The 17,465-nt window shown below is 44.8% G+C and overlaps 1 protein-coding gene and 1 long non-coding RNA gene across 3 annotated transcripts; both read left to right on the forward strand.

Moving 5' to 3' along the window:
- Nucleotides 1-16: 16 nt before the first annotated feature.
- Nucleotides 17-3,751, forward strand: LOC128794097 (uncharacterized). The gene is made up of 2 exons (XR_008432987.1): nt 17-354; nt 2,713-3,751. It is a non-coding gene; the product is annotated as an uncharacterized LOC128794097 (long non-coding RNA).
- Nucleotides 3,752-4,028: 277 nt separating this feature from the next.
- Nucleotides 4,029-17,004, forward strand: THUMPD2 (THUMP domain containing 2). 2 transcript variants are annotated; one of them, XM_053958440.1, is made up of 10 exons: nt 4,029-4,127; nt 4,649-4,781; nt 5,944-6,359; nt 7,528-7,605; nt 9,333-9,385; nt 9,690-9,777; nt 10,430-10,501; nt 11,119-11,233; nt 13,183-13,300; nt 14,777-17,004. In XM_053958440.1, the coding sequence occupies exons 1-10, from the start codon at nt 4,029-4,031 to the stop codon at nt 15,339-15,341; spliced, it is 1,737 nt and encodes a 578-aa protein (XP_053814415.1). In that variant the 3' UTR covers nt 15,342-17,004. The 2 variants fall into 2 exon arrangements, with proteins under 2 accessions (XP_053814415.1, XP_053814424.1); XM_053958449.1 differs by lacking the exon at nt 4,649-4,781 and having other exon boundaries at nt 4,116-4,127.
- Nucleotides 17,005-17,465: the final 461 nt, after the last annotated feature.

Genomic DNA, 17,465 nt, shown 5'->3' on the forward strand with positions numbered 1-17,465 from the left:
GGAGAGGGGAGGAGAAAGGAGAAAGGAGAAAGGAGAAAGGAGAAAGAGCAGGCAGAGCCCCTCCCAGGGCTCCGGGAGAGCCGGAGAGAGGCTTGGCACACGGGCCTGGAGGGACAGCACAAGGGGAATGGCTTCCTTCTGCCAGAGGGCAGGGATGGGATCTCGGGAAGAAATCCTTCCCTGACAGGGTGGCAGGCTCTGGCACAGGGTGCCCAGAGCGGCTGCGGCTGCCCCTGGGTCCCTGGAAGTGCCCAAGGCCAGGCTGGACGGGGCTTGGAGCAGCCTGGGACAGTGGAAGGGGTCCCTGCCGTGGCAGGTTGATGGGACAGGACAAGTTTTAAGGTCCGTTCCAAGGTAAACCATTCTGAGATTAAATTATACTTCTTTGGTTTTTTTCCCCCCGAATTTTGATTCTTCCTCCCTACCCCCACCCAATTCCAACTTTTCTGATGAGGCTAAAGTTTATTTAAATCACTTTTCAGTGAGAATTAACACTTTTGTCATGTTCTCTAGAGCTTTGCTTTTTGCTTTGTGTTTTATAGCAGGTAGAGAAGATTTCTGATCCATGTCTGAATTAGATGGTTGAAATCAAAATTGACAAGCTGAATGCACTCCCTAGATACTATGCTGTGACTTTTTTTAAGTGAGGATATTATGAACGTGGATTTAGTGTAATGGATTTGTATGACTGTAAATGTTTCTTTGAGATACGACTTCAGTTTTATTAGTGAACTGGCATGTTCTGTCATGCAGGGATTTGGATTGCTGATGTGTGCTTCCATCACTGACATCATTCATTTTGTGTGGAAGTTTCCTTTATGTAATAATGAATTCTGACTCTTACAAAGAGACTTATTCCTCTCAGCCCATGATTTTTAAGAAATTGCATTCAGTTTAGTTTAAAATGTTAATTTAGGATTTCTGAAGGGACTCACTAATTCCTTTAGGTTGTATTGTTTATGTCTAACAGGATACATTTATCGGCCTTATCCTGCTCACAGAGACAAAACTGTGTGTGTGCACTTAGCAGCAGCAGAAACCAAAATTCAGGTCTGAGTTGTGACAATTGTGGATTAGATTGTGGACGATTGTGGACAATTGTGACTTAGTTGTGCTGTCCTGTGGATGGTGGTGATGAGAAGAACCCTTGTATTGTATGAGCTTATGCTCAAGCTTCTATTTCTGTATTAATTTGATGTTTAAATTTTATTTAGAGAGGACACAGAGAAGAAACTTTAACCTGCTGTAGTAAAATTTTCTGGATAGTTAAAGATTATGCATTTTAGAGCAGGATTTGTGTGGTGATTTTTGTGCTCCTGGGTAAGCTTTTAAGCAGTCCAGAAAATATTTCTGTATTTGAATATACTGAACTCAGTAAGAACAATACAATCTAATGTTTTCACACCTGTTGGCTGTTTATTAACTACCGTCATGGAGAGGGGGTGGGTGCTAATTTACACTTTCATTATCTTTTTTTTCATTCACCTTACATTATTTGAGTCTTGTCTGTTGAATAATACACACAACTGCACAAAAATATTAAATAAGTAATTCTCAGACATTTATGCTGAAAGCTTTTCCATGAGAATCTTGAGTGTTTCTGTCTTCTCCAAATGCTTCAGTTCCTTCTGATCGCATATTGCATTTGCAGACTCTAGATAAAAGCTCTGTTCTGCGTTAGTAATTCCCAAATTACTAATTCTCACACAGATTTAGCTGGCAATCAAGGTAAAAGCAACTTCTCAGAACAAGTCTGCGCTGTCCTATTTGGCTGAAAGAGCATGTTATTTAAATAGCAGCATGGATTTATCTAGGGAGTGAACTAAGAATTTTTAATTCATTTTTAATTTAATTTTTTTAGTTCATTTTTATTTTGATCTACTGAGCGAATTAGGATGTTATGCAGTGTCAATCTAAGTCTATTCTGTGAATTAAGTGAGGTAAATGCCAGTGCTAGCTTTTTACTATATGCAATGAAACAGGAGCCACTGTGTAAAGGAATACATTTTGTATTGCAAAACTCTGGACACTGACCTCAAATATACTGGTTTTATAACTTGCTAATGCCTAATTTTACTCTAGTAGGGAAAAAACCCAGTTTCTTCATCCAGTCTACATTTCATTAACTGTCAGTTTATAGGAACCAGCATTTTTTCTTTTCTCATTTACTCAGAATATATGACTCAAATCCTGAAAAAGCAAATATATGCCAGGTGGAGCACTTGGAATGTCTGAAGAATTGCCAGAGTTGAAAAGCTGTGTCCCTCACAGTAACTTAAATCCAAATCTCCCTGTAAATGCTATCATAACTGCCTGGAAGAGAAAGCTGTAGATAACTTGAAGAGAGTCCAAATGCAAAATAATTAATTACAATTAGAATGCTGATTTCTATCTGCTTAATTTCACTATTTGAACAGTCTGTGCCTTCAAGTTTGTTGTATTTTTAAGTCCCTGAATTGCAATAACTATGATCCTGACAGGCCTTATTAAAATTCAATGTTAAAATATTCAGACACTGATATTTATTGTTCCAAAATACACTATACAGTTTTAACTGTTACCTATAATTGAGTCTAAAATCTTGAAAAGGAAAATTAATGCTTGTGTTTTTAAAAATAAAATAATTTAAGCAGCTCCAGGAGTGGAAGATCAAAACATAAATTGTAGGGAAAGTACAGTGGTCTGATACCTTGACTTTGATTTTTCTTACAGGCTGACAAGCTGTAGCATTTATCTGACAACAAGAAATGAAGACAGTGATTGCAAGATCCATAAAAATAGATCTGGCCAGAATGGTTGGTGCCTCATATATTTGTGTTTGCACTGTCAGATGCACCTGTGCCAAGCTTTGTGCCATTTTAAATTGTTTGTGTATTTTAAAATATTATATTATGTTATGTTATATATTAATATGTTTATGTATTAAAATATATTATAATTATATTTTTATATTGAAAATGTTTCTATATTTTGAAGTAAACCCCAGTGCATATCAGCCCACGTTTCTCCACACCTGGCTGGCCGTGCAGGCTGCTGCCAGTGTTCTCTCACCTGTCAGTGCAGGTGCGGGGCCTGTGGGCAGCATTGAGGAGAAATACAAGGAGGATTTATTTTTTTTCAGTAATCTCACACGGGCCTGCTAAACTTTAGGAATGTTACTACTCATTTTTAGAGAATTACGGAAACATCCTCTGTGGCTGAGAATTTTTTTTGCACAGTAGCCTTAATAAACAGAGTATGTACCATACAGAAAGTCTACGAAATGCACGCTGAAGCTTTTGAGCATGAAATGCAGGTGCTTGCTGAGGTCCTTGCACCTTTACAGTGCTGTTTATGTGTGAAGGGTGCAAGGACCAACTCAAGAGCTTTATTTTCTTTGCCTAAAGTTGTAAACCTATTTACAAACATTTGATGAAAAGGCTGTAACATACATTATTTATCTTAGTTACAGAATGCAAGCTCCTAGCTTTTCTTTTTTGCAAGATTTTTCTCTTTTTCCTTGGAGGAAGAATCACTAATGTACTGAATTCAGATCCTCGGTATTCTGCTGGCTGGTATCTGTCTTGTGTAATTTACTACTTAGTGAATTTAGAGCTCTGAATAGATATATTTGCCTGTCCTTTTTCCTTTGAAGTTGCAGGCCATGCCAAAACAACAGCTGGAACATTCTACTGAAGTGTTTGTGTAGAATAACAATGGAAAGTTTTTTTTTTCACTCCTAAACTTGCAATGAAAACAATCGTGTGTACTATACTGTGTGTATCTGTATTATTTATATACAGTCATCAGTACACAGGAGTAATTGTACAGAGAATAAAGCCATTGGAAGTGCCTGAGCCCGCCCTGCTGCATAGCTGGTGACAAGTGTCCAGAGCATTTCCGTACGGAAAACGCGTTTGTCCTGCACAAACAGCACATACGGGTTGAGTATCCGCAGGCTAAATAAAATAAATCCGGAAACAATACAAAAACCGGGCGCTTTTAAATCCCGCCCCCGGGCAGGCCCCGCCCCTCCCCGCTCCGCCAAGATGTCGTCGGCAGAGCCCGGGCGCTTCTTCTGCACGGCGGGCCGCGGGCTGGAGCCCTTCCTGGCGCGGGAGGTGCGGGCGCGGCTCGGCGCCACCGAGGTGAGCGGGGAGCCGGTGATCACCCGGGCGGTGCGGTCCGGGTGAGCGGGGAGCCGGTGATCACCCGGGCGGTGCGGTCCGGGTGAGCGGGGAGCCGGTGATCACCCGGGCGGTGCGGTCCGGGTGAGCGGGGAGCCGATGATCACCCGGGCGGTGCGGTCCGGGTGAGCGGGGAGCCGATGATCACCCGGGCGGTGCGGTCCGGTCCGGGTGAGCGGGGAACCGCAGCCGGTCATCACCCGGGCGGTGCGGACCGGTCCGGGTGAGCGGGGAGCTGGAGCCGGTGACCACCCGGGCGGTGCGGTCCGACTCAGCAGGGAGCTCCCCGTCCGGAGTCCGGCGAGCACGGCCCGGGTTGTGCCGCTCCCCGCGCGGGGCCGGCCGGGGTCGGAGGGGCTCACCCATGGGGGGCCGGGACTGCGCTGCCCGCGGGGCCGGCCGGGGTCGGAGGGGCCCCGCGGGGCTGCGGAAGGGCTCAGCCGGGGCCGCCCGGCCGGGTCCGACGGGTGTTCTCCCCGGAGGTGGACTGCGTCTCGGGAAAAGTATTCTTCAGGGCGGCGGCGGGGCCCGGTGAGCTGCGGCAGCTGCGTTCGGGGGAGCGCCTGTTCCTGCTGCTGAAGAAACACAGCCCGCTGCCGGTGTCCGGGAACAGAGGTACGGACACGGTTGCGCAGGAACGGGAAGCCTTGCTTTGAGTTCTGGTTATAAAATTGGAGGTATTTGGTTTTTTACCAGGGGCTGGAGTTCTAATTGATAGTAATCGATTCGGAAGTGTCTTTCACCCACGTGTGTTTTCAACATTTTTTTGACCTGAAAAGGGCTTTTAAATTGCTTTCAATAACTATCTTCTAGCCTGTATTCTGCTGGCACTAAGTGTATATGTATATTTTAGAGACTCTCTCCCACCCGGCCTCAAAAAAAGAGAAGAACACTCCTCCCGAAAGCCAAAGATCAGTTCTGAATCTTTTGTGTTTATTTTAACAATAAGTCTTATTTTCTGTTAAACAAAGTGAACCCCAACCTATATCTTGTGTCAGTTTACTCTTACGTACTTAGCTTCCTTCTAAGTCTCAGCTGCTTGGGTCATGCTCTGTCAGTGTTGGAGTGAGAATTTCACTCTAAGTGAGAATTTCACTTAGATGGATTGATACCTGTCTGCTGGTGGATTTCTATTTGGGAGATTACCTTCAGCTTTGAGGATGAAATTTGATCATGATTCTAAAATTTCAAGTGATAACTGGAAAGGCCTTTATTTTTTTTTTTTTTTCTTGACCAGCTGTGATGTATTTAAGTGAATTGACCTCTCTGTTCCTCATGCCTCTCTTGTGGCTAGCTTAGGACTACCCACACATGAAAGCACAGTGATGAATGGGAAGCAGAAGTTTTCTTTCTGAAAGAATAAACTTGGTTTTGCCTGAGATGACTCAAAGTAATTCATGTTTGTATCTGTCTTTCAATTCGGGAAAGTGTCCTGCATCGCTTTATCCTGGGCCAAGTGCTTTCTGTGGAGGGTGCCATGGTAGGCTGGTGCTCTGTGCCTGGGAATGACTCTCACAGGTGCTCTGGTTTTCTCCAGCTGCTGAATTCTTGTGCAGAATTCAGCCCTGGTGTGATTTAGTCTTCGTTGTGCAAAGCTGGTAATGAGAGGGGTGCCTGTGTGGCTCCTGGTGGGTGCTGAGACTCAGCTGTGCCTGTGATTCTGGATTCACACATTATGAAATCTGAACACAGCTGCTGTGAACAGCTGTTCTCAGTTCCTAGGGAAGTGGAATGCCAAGGCTGAGGTACTTAACCCAAATCTGCTTTTTTCTTCCAGGAAAAATGCTTCATGAAATTAAAAGCCTTGTCATTGAGGACCCAAAATACTGGCTGGATATTATCTCTGTTTGGAGAAAGCTTCATGGACACAAGAGGAAAACAGATGATGGCTTTCAAGAAAGCACATTGGCTCTGAAGAGAAAGTCAGAAGAAGAGACAAATACTGCAAGTAAAAGGCAGAAAACAGAGCAAGTGAGAGCAGTTGTGTCTGAGGAGTGTCAGGTGGGAGCTGTAGAGACCTGTGAGGCACCAGACAGAATGAGCAGGCAGGAGTGCTGGATTGAGAGCAGGCCTTCCTCAGAATTCCCTTCCAGAGGCAGTGGAGAGGATCCTGCTGCTAATGAGGAGCTTAGCTTCAGCTTCAGAGTGTCTTGTCGTTGCAGTGGAGCAATTGCCAGAATACTGACTTCACAGGTACGCTGAGGTACCTGCTTTAAAAGAATTCAGCAAGGGTAAACAGAGGTGTGTAGTTTGTTTGTCATTTCAGTTGTGTTGTGTCTTCTGGAATAATAAACTGTTGTAAGATTTTTCTGTATTTTCTCAAAAAGCCCTTAACCTGCATTCCGCTTAAACAAGTGGAAATACAAATGCTGTTTTTAATTTCTGTGCACTATTATCCTTCATGTTTTTCAAATCAATACCTTTTGTTGAGGATAAGCAAAGGTAAGAGTTTGAAGGTCTGGGCCTGTGGAGGCTGAGGAGTGATTGGATAATTTACAGGTACTTGAAGGGCCATTGTAAGGACCGTGGGGCCAGACTCCTCTCAGTTGTGGCAGTCTGGACCATGGGGTAGAAGCCAGAACTTGCAGCTTCAGTTGCCTCTGGTTGGATATTGGGCAGGATTTATTCTTCAGGAATACAGTCCTGGGATGAGTCTTGGGAGAAGTGGAGCTTGGTCCTTAGGAAAGAGTAGTGGCATAAAGTCCTCCATAGGTCTGTTCTGCCCAGTCCTCTTCCCATCTGGGCAGGTGTCTCCTAATTGAAGGTGTCAGTAATTTAGATTTTTTTCTTACTAAAGCTAGTACCTTGGTGAGGTGAGACACATGGGCTTGCCTACAAGGGTGTTTGCCTGAATTCCTGCTATGTTTGAACTTCTGCCCTGAAGGTAATCAGAGCTTCCTATATGTAATGAAAGCATTAAAACTGTGAGGTGTAGTTGTGCATTTGCAGGTTTTCTGTTGGGTAATCTGCCTTAGAGCTATCAGAAATATTTTGTGCATGTGATTAAAAATTCCAAAATGATGGCAGTCACAGAATATTCTGAGTTGGATGGGACCCACAAGGATCAAGTCCAGCTCAAGTGAATATTTTGTTGTAACTCGGTCAGGACTGGAACTTCAACCTCTCCTCTCTTGCTGCAGCTGAGTGTTGCTTGTTTGCCATGTGGTGTGTTTGCTTTGCCCCTCACTCACCTGCTCTGCCCTGTTGTACCTTTTCTGCTGTGAATTGTGTGAGTTACTCTCTTAGGCATAGACTCTTTCTTTTCCCAGGGATTTCTGAGGGTTGCACATCCAAGGCTGTGCTCTGCAGTTTCCCAAATTCTGTGGTTTTTTACTGGCTGTGACTGTTCTCCCCCTCATAGGAGGTCGGAAGAGCCATTGGCACGGCGCTGGTGAAGCAGTGCGGGTGGCATGCTGATCTGCGGGACCCTGACCTGGAGGTAAGGCTACTTGTGTGCCTGTGGATGCTTCCAGAATCACCCCAATTGGTTTTGTTCCCTGCTCCCTTTGCACGTGGGACCGTAGCCTCTCCCTGCTGGTCTTTCTGCTACTGAATTTACCTGGAAATCAACTGGTGGTGCTGAGCAACGCATGTGTGTGGCCCTGGTGTTTTTGTGGCTTCCAGAGCTCTGGCATGAACCCAGCCTGGCTGCGGGGCCTGTGTGGGAGGGGAAGGATCCCTAGAGGAGTTTCAGGATCCAGAACCCTCACAGACTGCTGGGCTCTGTGTAAGAATGGAACTCACCTGAGCCATGGGGCATCTGTGGAAGGATCCCCAGAGGAGGAGGATCCAGCACCTCACAGACTGCTGGGCTCTGTGAATGGAACTCACCTGAGCCATGGGGTGTCTGTGGAAGGATCCCTAGAGGAGTTGCAGGATCCAGCACCTCACAGGCTGCTGGGCTCTGACTGTGAACATGGAACTCACCTGAGCCATGGGGTGTCTGTGGCCTCTGGAGGGGAAGGAAGCAGGCAGCATGGGCTGTTCTCAAGGAGCTGGACTGGAGAATGCCAAAGGAAGAGCCTGCCCCGGGCCTGTCTGTGACAAGCAGCTCCCTTAGTGCACCCCATCTGGTCCCCAGAGACCTCCCAGAGGACTCCTTGCTCCTGACAAGGAGCATTTCTCTAGGGATGTTTGTCCATCCCTGCCCTTGGCATATGGAAGCTGCTCTCAGCTCTGAGGCTGAGAGATCCCAGACCTGTAGAAACTCTGGGTTCATTTCCTGGCACTGGTTTTCCCACACTGAGCACTATGTCCAACTTTGGTGAGGCTCATGTGCACCTCCTGTTCTTGCCCAGATTTTTTCTCTGAAGCTGTTCAGGTGCCGAGGACTGGGATTTTTCAGCAGCATCATGTTTCCCTTTTCCTGTTTCACCGTGCTTTCTGGGGACACGGATTGCAGTCGTGCAATACTTGCTGGAGAGCTCAGTCTTCTTTTGGGATGCTCTCTATGGGAGAGAGAGCTACAATTTTTTGTAGCTGCCTACATTTCTGGAATGATATTTATGTGTAACTTCTGTCTGAATTGCCCCTTAGTGGGGATAATGGTGGGGTTAGTTGTTTTTATCTGTTTTGTTTGGTGGGGTTTTTTTGGGTTTTGGGGTTTTTTTGTGTGTTTTTTGTTTTGTGGGGTTTCTTTGTGTGTTTTTTGTTTGTTTTTGGTTTTTTTTTTTTTTTTTTGTTTTTTTTTTTTTGGGTGGGTTTTTTTGTGGGGTTTTGGTTTCAGTTTTTTGTTTGATTGTTTGATTTTTTTTAGTTTTGTTTTGGTTTGGTTTTTTTTTCTTATTTATTTATTTATTTTGTTGCTAGTATACAGGGAATAATATTCTCCCACTTGTAGGAAATGGATTTATAACTAAAAATTCCCTTGCTGTGTTAAGAAAAAATAAGCCCCCTTAGGAATTCAAGTGCTTGCTGATGGATTCCTGGCTGACAAAATCCCCTTCAGCTTGATTAAGCATTAAATCATCTTTAAAGTGGCATTCACATCATCTAGTGGGATTTCTTCCAGTTCATTGTTATTGTTTATAGTGTGCATTTTTGTTCTTCAAAACTGAAATCAGAAATTTGTAGAAGCATTTGTGTCTGGTTTAAATGAGTTAAAGCTATTGTTGCATCAGTTTGAGACTTTAAAATATTTGGATTGGTTTTTTTGTCCTCTTTTAGATCTTTGTACATCTTAATGACATTCACTCTGTGGTGGGGATTCCTCTTTTCAGGTAAGTATTCTCCCCACCAGATTTGTCCTGGCAGTATCAGAGCAGGCAGGATTTGTAAATCTTGCTCTCCACCATGAGTATTTATCTTTTGGTTTGATAATCACTGTTTTCAAATTATTCTTGTGATCTGCCTGGGTTTTGAATGAACACACAGAACAGGCTTGGCAGTGAGTTATAGTTAAAAGCAGACTTCTCTGTCTCTCAGGAGATCTGTGCAGTTCATTTGTTCTTTGACATTACATGGGCTTTTCTGGTGATTCTGCTGTTGTTTTAGTTAATTATTTTGGTTTTTTGTTGTCTGCAGACTGCCATTGGCAAACAGAGAGTATATCAAAACAGCAGGACTGCGGTCAACAGTGGCATGGGCCATGGCATCTCTGGCTGAAATCAGGGTCAGTGAAAGTTCCTTGCCAAGAAATGGGTCCTGAACGAAGGGAGGGGGTGCTGCTCATGGGGGCTGGGGCTGGGAAGGAGTGGGGTGATTTCAATGCCCCATTCATTGGGAGGGAGTGGGGTGATTTCAGTGCCCCATTCTCCTCATTCACTGGGAAGGGGTGGGGTGATTTCAGTGCCCCATTCTGTGGTGCATGTGGACAGGGTCTGCCATGCCTGTGAGGAGTGTGCTGTCACCTGCAGTTCAGCCAGGTGTCTGCTGTAATTCCAGGTGCTTCTCAGCAGAGCTAATCCTTGGACGGGTACATGTCTAAGTGGCAAGATTTTTGCTGCTGTTCAGTGACAATGAGAAAATGAAACCTTGTTTGGTGTCGTTTTCCAAGGAAATGTGACTTCTTTTCACAGATTAATTAATGTCTGTCTGCAGTCCACTAGTAATAGTTCCTCCTGACTGCCACCTCAGGGCTGTCTGCAGTGAAGCTATTGGTGCTTTTTACCATATTCTCTTACAGGCGAGTTTGGCCTGGGATTACCAGAGGTTATTGTTAACCTGTGCTGGATTCAGTGGTATTATGCACATCCGTCTGTGGGCTCTGTCCTAGCTGAGGAGTCTGTCTTGCTGGGGATGCAGTAACCCCTCTGTTTCTGCAGGCTGGTGCCCTTGTGCTGGATCCCATGTGTGGGCTTGGAACAATCCTGCTGGAGGCTGCCAAGGAGTGGCCTGTGAGTATCCCAGTCCCAGCTGCTGGACCTCTGCAGGGAAACTGGTACTTGTGGGACAGGGTCTTCTCTCTGCCAGTTAGGCCAAAGCCCATTGCTGACTGGGAAGGTGAAACCAAACCGATCTTCCAGTACAAAGGTTCCCCCAGATGAACATGTCCTGCAGGGTGGTGCAGCTGGTGATTCCCACTGCAGGGTTTGTGTGAGGCAGCCACAAGCTTATGAAGCTTCCTGAGCTTGTCCTGGGGTCGGAGGAGTCGGTGTCATGGGACGCTCGTCAGCATTAGGGGCAGTGGGGCTGGCTCTACCTAGCTGGGTTCGTGCTGTTAGGACATGCTCTTGATATTTGCATTTCAAGTGTCTTGAGCAGACCAGAACATTAAAGGAGTGGAGACAGCACATACTTCTGAACATTAATATTTCTGAACATTGAATGGAGACAGCACACACTTCCTCCATTCCTCCACCCTCTGGATTGTGAAATGCTCTGTGTAACAACAGCAGGTGTCCCAGAAAGGGGGCTGCCTTGCAAGAGCTGTGCAACAAGGCAGTTCTGAGAAGGGTTTATAAAATAAATATCTCGAGTGTTAACAGAATTACTCTTCTCTGTCTCTGGACAGGAAGCCTGTTACTGGGGTGCTGATATAAGTGACTCGCAGTTAGAGGGTGCAGATGGCAATATCAGAACTGCAGGCTTCATGGACAAGATTGAGCTGCTGAAAGCTTCTGTGAAAGGTATGTCTGTGGGATTTCCAGGTGTTTTTTTTTTTTTTTGTGTTTCTGAGATTGTACAGGTAGGTTCTCTTGAGGTGATACATTGTGGAGCTAACGTCCAACAAATACCTGGGTGGTGACTCTGCTGCTGATGCTAGTGAAGGGATAATTATTTGTTCTTCCTCCCTACTGCCTGCACCTGGAACTTTGATAAGAATGGAGTCAGCAGAAGACAATAAAAATTACTATTGTCTGGCATGGACAGTAGTTGTCTCTCTTCATGGTAAATGTGTGATTTACCACCACAATACTACAAAGAGTAAGAGCCACGTAAGTTCTTTGTATCTTAGTGGAACACAGCCAGGACAAATCCAAATTAAATGCAGCCTGTAGTTTAAATTTACTAGGTTGAGTAATGGTGAGAACTCATTAAGCTGAGCTGAATTGTTCATGTTTTGCAGTAGGAGTATTTTGAATGATGATGCCTTTCTCCTCTAAGAGGGAATCTGTTTGCTCTTAATTCACAAGCTAGTCTGTAGAGAAGGGAATCATTTCATGACCTTATTCTGGACTTCAGAGTCTGAGGCTAAATTATGCCTATATGAAATCCATGACAGGCAAGCTGGCTGTTTTTCCCTGTGCATGAGTGATGAAGTGCACATATTTTTTTACCTTGCAATATTTATTTCTTAATGGAAATAAATATTTCCATTTAAATATTTCCAATAAATATTCCATTTCTTAATGGAATGGTAAGAAATATTATTTAATTTTTATTAAAATGTAGGTTTATTTCTCACTTAAAAGCTGTGTTTGACTTTGATTTCTACGATAAGTAGAAAGTTTGACTTTGATTTCTACGATAGGTACTTTACTGTCAGGTTTTCTAAACTGAGTAAGTTGGTGTCTTCATCACTGGTCAGAAGCTGTTTCTTCTGCATATCTTGAGCAGGGCTGTAGGTGAAATGTCCTTTCATCTGCAAATGAAATTGATACCCAGTTGTTGTGCTGCAGGTGTTGACCCAAGAATTGTCCAGGAAGCATCTTCAGCTAGTTGTAGAAAAGTTGGCATAGAATCTCAGTAGAGTTTAGGTGAGGAGGGACTGTTGGGAGTCTTTAGTCCTGCTGTCTGCTCAGGGCTGTGTCCAGTCAGTTTGGAGCACCCTGAGGGATGGAGGGACCCCCAGGGTCTGAGGAGGGGTCTCAGCCTGGCCTGCACAGCCTGGCATGGGATGGAGGGACCCCCAGGGTCCCAGGAAGTTTCTCAGCCTGGCCTGTACTGCCTGTCACAGGATGAAGGACCCCCAGGATCTGAGGAGGGGTCTCAGCCTGGCACGTGGCTGACCTTCATCACCACAGGTGCAGTGCTGCATCTTCCTTAGGGGAGCTGACCTCAGCTGGGATGCAGAAGCTTTAAGGTGACGCTTCAAGGACATGAGCTCTGACAGAATCCAAGTGATGCTGGCTATAACCAGATTCCTGGGAGGAGAAAAGGGGGATGGAGAGGAATTTGGGGCGATTCCTTGCCTTCATACCTGTGCACTTGAACATTTGCACTGAGTAAAGTGCTCACAAACTTAGCTCTTCTTTTGTTTTCCTCAATGATTTTCATGTTTAAGATGTGCTGAGCGTTGAGAGGCAGCAGTTAATTTGGGACCATGTAGTGCCCTATAGGGGAGTCTTGCTGCAGAGGCGGACATCCTCAGGAGCAGAGACTCTGCAGACTGAACAGTGCTGCCACACATTTTTCTCTTCCCAGTCTGCAGAAGGGTGGTGGCTCCACGGTGGAGTTTGTGAGGGCAAGTACAAGAAGGAACTGTGAATCTGCATAACCCAAAATGTGGGTTATGTGAATCTGCATAACCCAAACAGAGCTGGCAGGCAGTGTTGAAGGGGGAACAGGGGCATAGCTGTTGTGCATTTTTCACACAGAAGTCAGAGATAAATAAAGACCTGCCTTTATTCTGCAGCACTGCCATTGCCTTCAGAAAGCTTTGACAGCGTTATTTCGGATATTCCATTTGGGAAGAAGTTCAAGACCACGAGTGATGCCCAGCTCCTGCCAGATATTCTCCAGGAAATGGAGAGGTACATGTGGCCTTTGACACACTCGGGGTTTGATGGAAGTGCCATGGCAGTTTGTGATCTGAGCATTCAGCCAGCTTCAGATCTGCTTTATTCCATAGTCTTCAGCTTTGTAGTGTGACCCTGCAGGCTGTGGCAGTCTCAGCCCTTTATTTGTCCCTTGGAGGCTGTTGTGTTGTGTCTCACCAGCGGTGAGTGCCGATGGCAGCACAGCTGCCAGGGGAGGATCCTGTGTGAGCCATGCTCACAAATGCTCTTTGCAAGGCACGATGGTGAAATGTTTCTGAGCCACACTCCGAAGCGTGGCAGAAAGGAGAAAGAAGAGAGGCCTACCCGGACAAAGCTAAATCATGGCCAGGCAAATAAAGCTGTAATCCTTTCTCAGCTGAGGCCTTCTTGTATAAAATCAGTCTTTCCTTTTTGAGGTCACAGCCAAGCTTTGACCAGCCTGCCTTGGCAGGAAGGATCCCAGACTAGAAGAAGTGGCATGGATTGTCCTTGCTGTCCAGGAATGCCTCACTAGCAGCCTGGGCTGGTTTTTGGTGTGTTCTTTCATCTCTCACCGTGTCATTTGGTGGCAGAGTTGGGCCAAGGTGATAGCTGGGCTGCTTCTAACAAAGAGGTCAAGCCATCTTCCCCTCTACTTCTTGCCTGAAAAGAAGCCTGTTCTCTAGGATTGCTCTTCAGTGGGTGTTGATCTCACTCAGCCAATGCAGGAATGTGGTGGGAAGTGGTGGAGAAGGTGGTGTGGCTCCAGAATGGTGTGGCAATCTTACCATGCTTGTCTTCTGGCCTTATTTGTTCTATTGGTCCATCCTAAGTAAAATATTCCCTTTGGAAGGTGGAGATGAGGAAAGGGGCCATTACCATGATAGCCTCGCCAGTAAAACTGTTCTAACCACTTGCTGTAAACTGAGTCAGGATAGTATTTTTTTCCCCCTCTTTCAAAGCCACATGTAATGTTTGGACATATACCTAGAAAAATTAATTGCAAACAGTGGTTAATTTTCCTCTGCTTCCTGAGTTTGCAAGCCATTAAGAATCAGTGGAACAGGGAAAGGGCAGACCTTTTAAAGTTTCCAAAAGGAAGGGCCAGTTTCAGAATTACCCTACTAATCTGAGCAGCACTTGCTGCATTGGGAAGCTGTTCCTTTGCAATCTCCAAAAACCCTGGGCTTGATGGTTTCAATCCTTGAAACAATGCTGAGGTGGGTAAAAAATGAGTCCCTCTTCCCTGCTAACATCAGAAATGTTTTGGAGTCAGGACAGGGCCCTGTTCTCCCATTTAGAAAGAGGTAGGAAGATCTGGGATTTAAATTCCCCTTGGAGATGCAGCTCACTGAGCTGAGCTGTGACATGCTCAGGTGTTTCATTGAATGTAGGTGGCATCTGAAGTGTCAGCAGTGGCAAAGTTCTGCACAAGCAAAGGGGTGCCAGGAGGGATCAACACCTAACCTTTCTTTTTCCTGTGATTGCCAGAGTGCTTCGTGTTGGAGGGACCCTGGTGTTGCTGCTGAGCCAGGAGCTCCACAGACGCGTGGATGGTTTGACCAGGTGTGCGGGAGGTGACCCTGCTGAGACCTCTGCTGATGGTGACAGTGGAGCAGCCCCTGCACAAGCCATGGATGGTTTGACCAGGTGTGCTGAAGGTGCCTCTGCTGATGGTGACAGTGGAGCAGCCCCTGCACAAGCCATGGATGGTTTGACCAGGTGTGCTGAAGGTGCCTCTGCTGATGGTGACAGTGGAGCAGCCCCGAGCGTGGATGGGAATTCGTCCTCCTTGGCACAGGGAGGTGGAGAACCCATTATCAGCAGACATTTTGAGTCTCTGCTGCCAGAGGGTGTTTATGCCATTAGCCTGGGCAAGACTGATGCTTTCATACACAAATACAGGAAGGTGTCTCCTGCTGGGAGCAGCAGAACTGGGACTGGGAGCTGTCCCAGTACTGGGACACTCCCTGGAACTGGGAGCTTTGAGCTGAAGGAACTTGAATCCCAAGAGGCTTCAGGAGCAGCAGGGCAGGACTCAGAGGAGCTCTGCTGATGCAGACAAACCCACTGCCATCCCTTAGACTGCCTCACATTCTGTGGATGTCCCAAGGCACTGTGCTGTTCTCTTCTTGGTTTTTAGGAGAGGTGGAAGATGCCAGTTCTACTGTATTGGATACAGTGAAAGAGGATATGGTCTATAGTAATGTGGCAGAGTCCTCAAATCCTTGTTTAGGCAAAGCTGCTCGGTACTGGGAGGAGTTTCTGTGGGAGAGAAAGTCTGTATTTGCAGAACTGCAAACCACATGTGGTAGCCCATGATATTCGGGCTACTCACTCTAGCTATTAATTTTAAAGTAATATTTACAGCTTTGTCTCTTCTAACTATTCTTAGTGTTCAGGTTGTTCTTAGGTGGAGGATAGGCGAGCACCCTGATGAGGTGCTGAGCAGGAAGGGAGGACAGAAGGAGAAGAAGCAGCACTGACAACTGGAGTTGCAGCCAGCCCTGGGCCCTGACTCTGTTTTGTGTGTCCTGCGTCCTCCCTGCCCTGCCATTCCCCATCTCCCTGCACTTTTGTGACCTATTTTTTTCTTCCCTGTGCCTCTTCTTTTCTCTTGATTCTTCTGTCCTATGAAAACAGGGCTTTTAGAACTGTATCAGCATTAAAGAAAGGGCCCGAGGCAGTACTGAAATCACTCTCCTTTGGGTTTTAGCATCCTTTGTACAAAGGCTGAGATAGCATAAAACCAAAAATCGTTGCACTTTTTCTGTGAGAACTAAACATAAAGACTTCTCAAGCCATATCAATCTTCAGGAACACTGGAGGTCTTTTGGGAAGGGAAAATTAGGATAAAATACTTAATACATTTCTGTATGCTTCTGTGTCAAGCTTTTGACTGAAGATCGCCTTAAAGAGCAGAGTTGGGTTTAATAATGTTATTTTGTTGACTTCAACACAGTTTCTCTCAATTGTTTTTACTGAGAAAAGTATAAAATTGGACTATATTTGCATTTTCAAACACACTTTCCTGTCCTAAAATATCTTGTAGTTGTTAATGTATATTTTTGCAGCTGTACAGTCTATGATAAAGACTTTTGAAACTCAGCGGCATTTTAGACTAAAGCAAACTTTGTTATGTCAGGGTAGGGTTTGGGGGGGTCGTTTGTGGTTTTGGTTTTGTTTCATTTGGCTTGGTTTTATTTACACTGAGCCTATCAGACAATAATGTGTAATTGTAGTTAGAAATTGTTACTTTTTTAAGAACAATTACTTTCAACTCTGGTTAACTATATTTATCTAGTGTGGTTCAGTATTGTTCAACCATTGTGTTTACAGAAACATTTAGAAATGTCTTGGTGAGAATTTTTGCTGTGGTATTTTAGCAGAAAGCAGTTTAGGCCAACTGTGAGACTTTGTTACCTTGCCCGTGAGACATGGAAAGATGGTTTTCTGTTGTCCTGACAAGTTCTTTTTGTGTATAGTAGTGCCTTTTCCTATGTCCTAGGGCTACTTTTGGTCCCTTTTTGGTTGGGTTGGGTTTTTTTTTGGTTTGGTTTTGTTTTTTTTTTTTTTTTTTGGTTTGGTTTGGTTTGGTTTGGTTTTTTGGTGGTGTTTTTTTTGTTTTGTTTTTGTTGTTTTGGGTTTTTTTTTGTTTTTTTAATGAAAGCTGGTTTTTCTAGTTTTGCAACACCAATGAAAAAGGAATGTAAATGGCACTTGCAGTGCTAATTGTCACACTGACCCTCATTGTTTGTATGTGCTGCATTTCTGGAGGCAGTGAACTGATGTCTTCAGTCTGTTACTTTTTGAGGTTATTTGATGCTTTGTGGTTTACAGTGTTGAGACCTGAAAATAATGATGTGTGCCCCGTAGTCATATCAACACTGAAAGTTTTCCAGGTGTTCCCTCTAAGTTTATTTGCTGCTGAACTGCATTCCGTGGAAAAACACATCCTAAAGAAACGTCTATGTGTGAAATTCTGAGACTTGCTGTAAGTATAGATTAATTCTTCTGTAATCACTTGGATCATACATTATCATATATAGCAGTCATACAAAAATAATAGAGCTGTTCTTCACAAAACTCTTTTTCTGAGGAATGACAGCAAAGTTTTCTGTATTTTATTAAAGCAAGTCAACTACAAATACAAATTAATACATACTTTTACATCAGTACT

This window comes from Vidua chalybeata, chromosome 1 (genome assembly GCF_026979565.1).
Source record: "Vidua chalybeata isolate OUT-0048 chromosome 1, bVidCha1 merged haplotype, whole genome shotgun sequence".
NCBI lineage: Eukaryota > Metazoa > Chordata > Aves > Passeriformes > Viduidae > Vidua > Vidua chalybeata.

Excerpts from the sequence above, each read along its gene's own strand:
- THUMPD2 (XM_053958440.1), top strand. The coding sequence starts at position 4,029 with ATGTCGTCGGCAGAGCCCGGGCGCTTCTTCTGCACGGCGGGCCGCGGG. Across the intron at positions 4,782-5,943 it reads GCCGGTGTCCGGGAACAGAG|GAAAAATGCTTCATGAAATT; the intron begins GTACGGACACGG and ends TTTTTCTTCCAG. Across the intron at positions 9,386-9,689 it reads GTGGGGATTCCTCTTTTCAG|ACTGCCATTGGCAAACAGAG; the intron begins GTAAGTATTCTC and ends TGTTGTCTGCAG.